The sequence below is a fragment of the Babylonia areolata genome, chromosome 2, assembly GCF_041734735.1.
Source record: "Babylonia areolata isolate BAREFJ2019XMU chromosome 2, ASM4173473v1, whole genome shotgun sequence".
NCBI classification, from domain to species: Eukaryota; Metazoa; Mollusca; class Gastropoda; order Neogastropoda; family Buccinidae; genus Babylonia; species Babylonia areolata.
This window is the reverse complement of record NC_134877.1, coordinates 58,994,437-58,996,936: the sequence shown is the minus strand read 5'-3', so window position 1 is coordinate 58,996,936 and position 2,500 is coordinate 58,994,437. Positions and strand designations below refer to the sequence as shown.

Genomic DNA, 2,500 nt, shown 5'->3' with positions numbered 1-2,500 from the left:
ATTTTACCATGTATCAATTAAGGGATCTGTCGAACAAACACTGATGTCATCAGCACGAAAACAGTCACAATGGGAACAGTAAAAAACGCCAAAATTGCAGTGAATATATACATCTGAACACGTAGGTCTATCTATCTATGCAAAATAAGCACACACACACACACACACACACACACACACACACACACACACACACACACACACACACACACACACACGTACGTTTAAAGTCATGTACAATTTTTAATATCTTGATCGACTGCACTTTTCAGAAGCACAGGGACGGAAAACGAAATACATACAGCTTGCAAGAGAAAATCCATGCACAAATTATTATCGTTGACAGCAAGACCCAAATTACTGCTTTTTGTTCAATCTGTTCTTCAATCAATTTAAGCCATAAAATCTGAAATAACACCCAGTACGCAATACAGTCATAACTATGGCAAAATTTTGTACATGTAAACATATAAAACTGTGCCTATTTTCAACTGCTGCATAGTCGTTGTTTTGTTTTGTTTTTGTTTTTGTTAACGAACTGAATGCGACCACTTCGTCTGCAGTCAAAGAAAAACTGGTCGGCATGAATACCTGAAATTTTGTTCAGTGACTGAATGGACACCCATTCATGACACCAGAACTTACAGTTTGGATCTTTGATCACTGGATTTGAAAACTTAACATTTAGCCTTAATCCTAAATGAAAATGGTCGAGCTGAAGAAAAGTCCAAACCACAGAATGGATCCCAAACATAACCGATGTTTATGGCAGTAATTCACTTCTAGAACTCCGCACAACATCTCTCGCAGTCTGGCATCACTTTAAAAAACAACAACCCATCCTTTTAATTCCGTGAAATAAATAAATAAAAGTGCTGATCGACGACAAGACTAGTTCGAGTGTCTCGAGTAGTGTGAACACGCCTTTACTCGACTTATGATATGAAAGCAGCTCCTCTTCGTTCTCTATCCACGGAACAGCAGCTAAAGCCAACACTATCCTATCCTGTTGAAGTTACATCAGAAGACTGCGCAAGGGGGAGGGAAGGTACCAGTTTTGGGTACCATTGTCAAAAAGAGGACAGTCGGCAACCAGCTTCATAGTTCTACTTGAGAAGGCATGTGTCCAACTCCCAGCAGGCAAGGTCATGCTCTCGGCTTTTTGGGGACCAGTGCGGCGTGGTGATGATGGATTTCCTGGCAAAGGGTACCACAATTACCGGGACATACTGCGCTTCATTGCTGCAGTAACTGCAGGAGGCCATCAAAACCGAGAGGCTTACTGACCAAAGTTGTCCGCCACCTGCAAGACAACGCCCCGGTTCACAACTCACATGTTGCCCAGACGGAAGCACGATCCTGCGGCTATGAAATCCTTCCTCACCCCCTTACTTTCCCAACCTCGTACCATCTGACTGCCACCTCTTTCCAACCATGATGTCGTTTTTGAAGGGCAAGCACTTCCCAGACGATGAAACCCTTATTTCCGAGGTCAAGTCTTGGCTTCTGGCGCAACGTGGATTCTTCTACAGGGAAGGTCTTCACAGCTGCATAAAGGGATGGGAGAAGTGTGTCACCCTTAGTGGTACGTATGCAGAGAAAGACTAATAAATGTGCCAAGTTTTGTTCTTCTCAGTTCATGGGCAGTGGGTCAGGGGAAATCTTTAACTCACTCAGTACGGCCAGTCCTCTCTTCTCCTCTACACAGACCCCTCGGATGTCCAGTGGGTGTCTGAATGACCCAACCTTTAGCTTCCGTCGTCAGAATTGTGGTATTCTTTGTCAACATTCACCTCTTCAGTATAAGGGCCTTCCGCTTGCAATATTTTGATGATGATAATTGGGGTGAAACGCTGTTAACGAACGTCCTCTTTCGCCGTTCGTATGGAGAGAACATCCTTCGTAAAGCACAACTACAACAGGCAAGCCGCTAGATGAATAAACACACTGACCAGAAGCTTTACATTTATGTCTCAAGTACAGCACACCAGTTATCAAACAAATAAGCAAAATAATTTTTTTTTAAATGATGAACATACTTACCAAAAGTACCAGAGCTCGTACCAGCACTTGTTCTCTTCATGCTTGTAATTTTTATCGTTGCTTCCACAGCCTCCAGTCACCGTCTGTACATCGTCATCATCATCATCATCATCATCATTAACATGTTTGTAGTTATCGCCACAATCATCTTTATTTCTTAAACTGTCGTCGTCATCGTCGTCGTCGTCGCCATGACCAACACAACCACTATCAACGTCGTTGTCATTGTCATCAGTCATCTCCCTCCTCCTCCTCGTCCTCATAATATCGTCGTCATTGTGGTCGTCATCATATATTATGAACATAATCATTGTAGTCGTCGTCGTCGTCGTCGTCGTTGTAGTCACCGTCGTCAAAATAGTCAAATCATTAAGGGATCAGTCGTTGTTTCCATTGTTGCCGTCATGATCTCAACTAAATCCCGTCAGCATATTGTTTGTTTGTTCTGGAACAGTTC

At 43.0% G+C, this 2,500-nt stretch overlaps 1 protein-coding gene across 1 annotated transcript in view; it reads right to left on the bottom strand.

The window, feature by feature from the left end:
- LOC143275660 (uncharacterized) overlaps window positions 1–2,500 on the bottom strand; it is a 21,272-nt gene that overhangs the window by 15,747 nt on the left and 3,025 nt on the right. Inside the window, exon 2 of the mRNA XM_076579939.1 lies at window positions 2,044–2,126. Coding sequence (XP_076436054.1) covers window positions 2,044–2,126 — 83 coding nt within the window. The remainder of the gene's footprint in view (window positions 1–2,043; window positions 2,127–2,500) is intronic.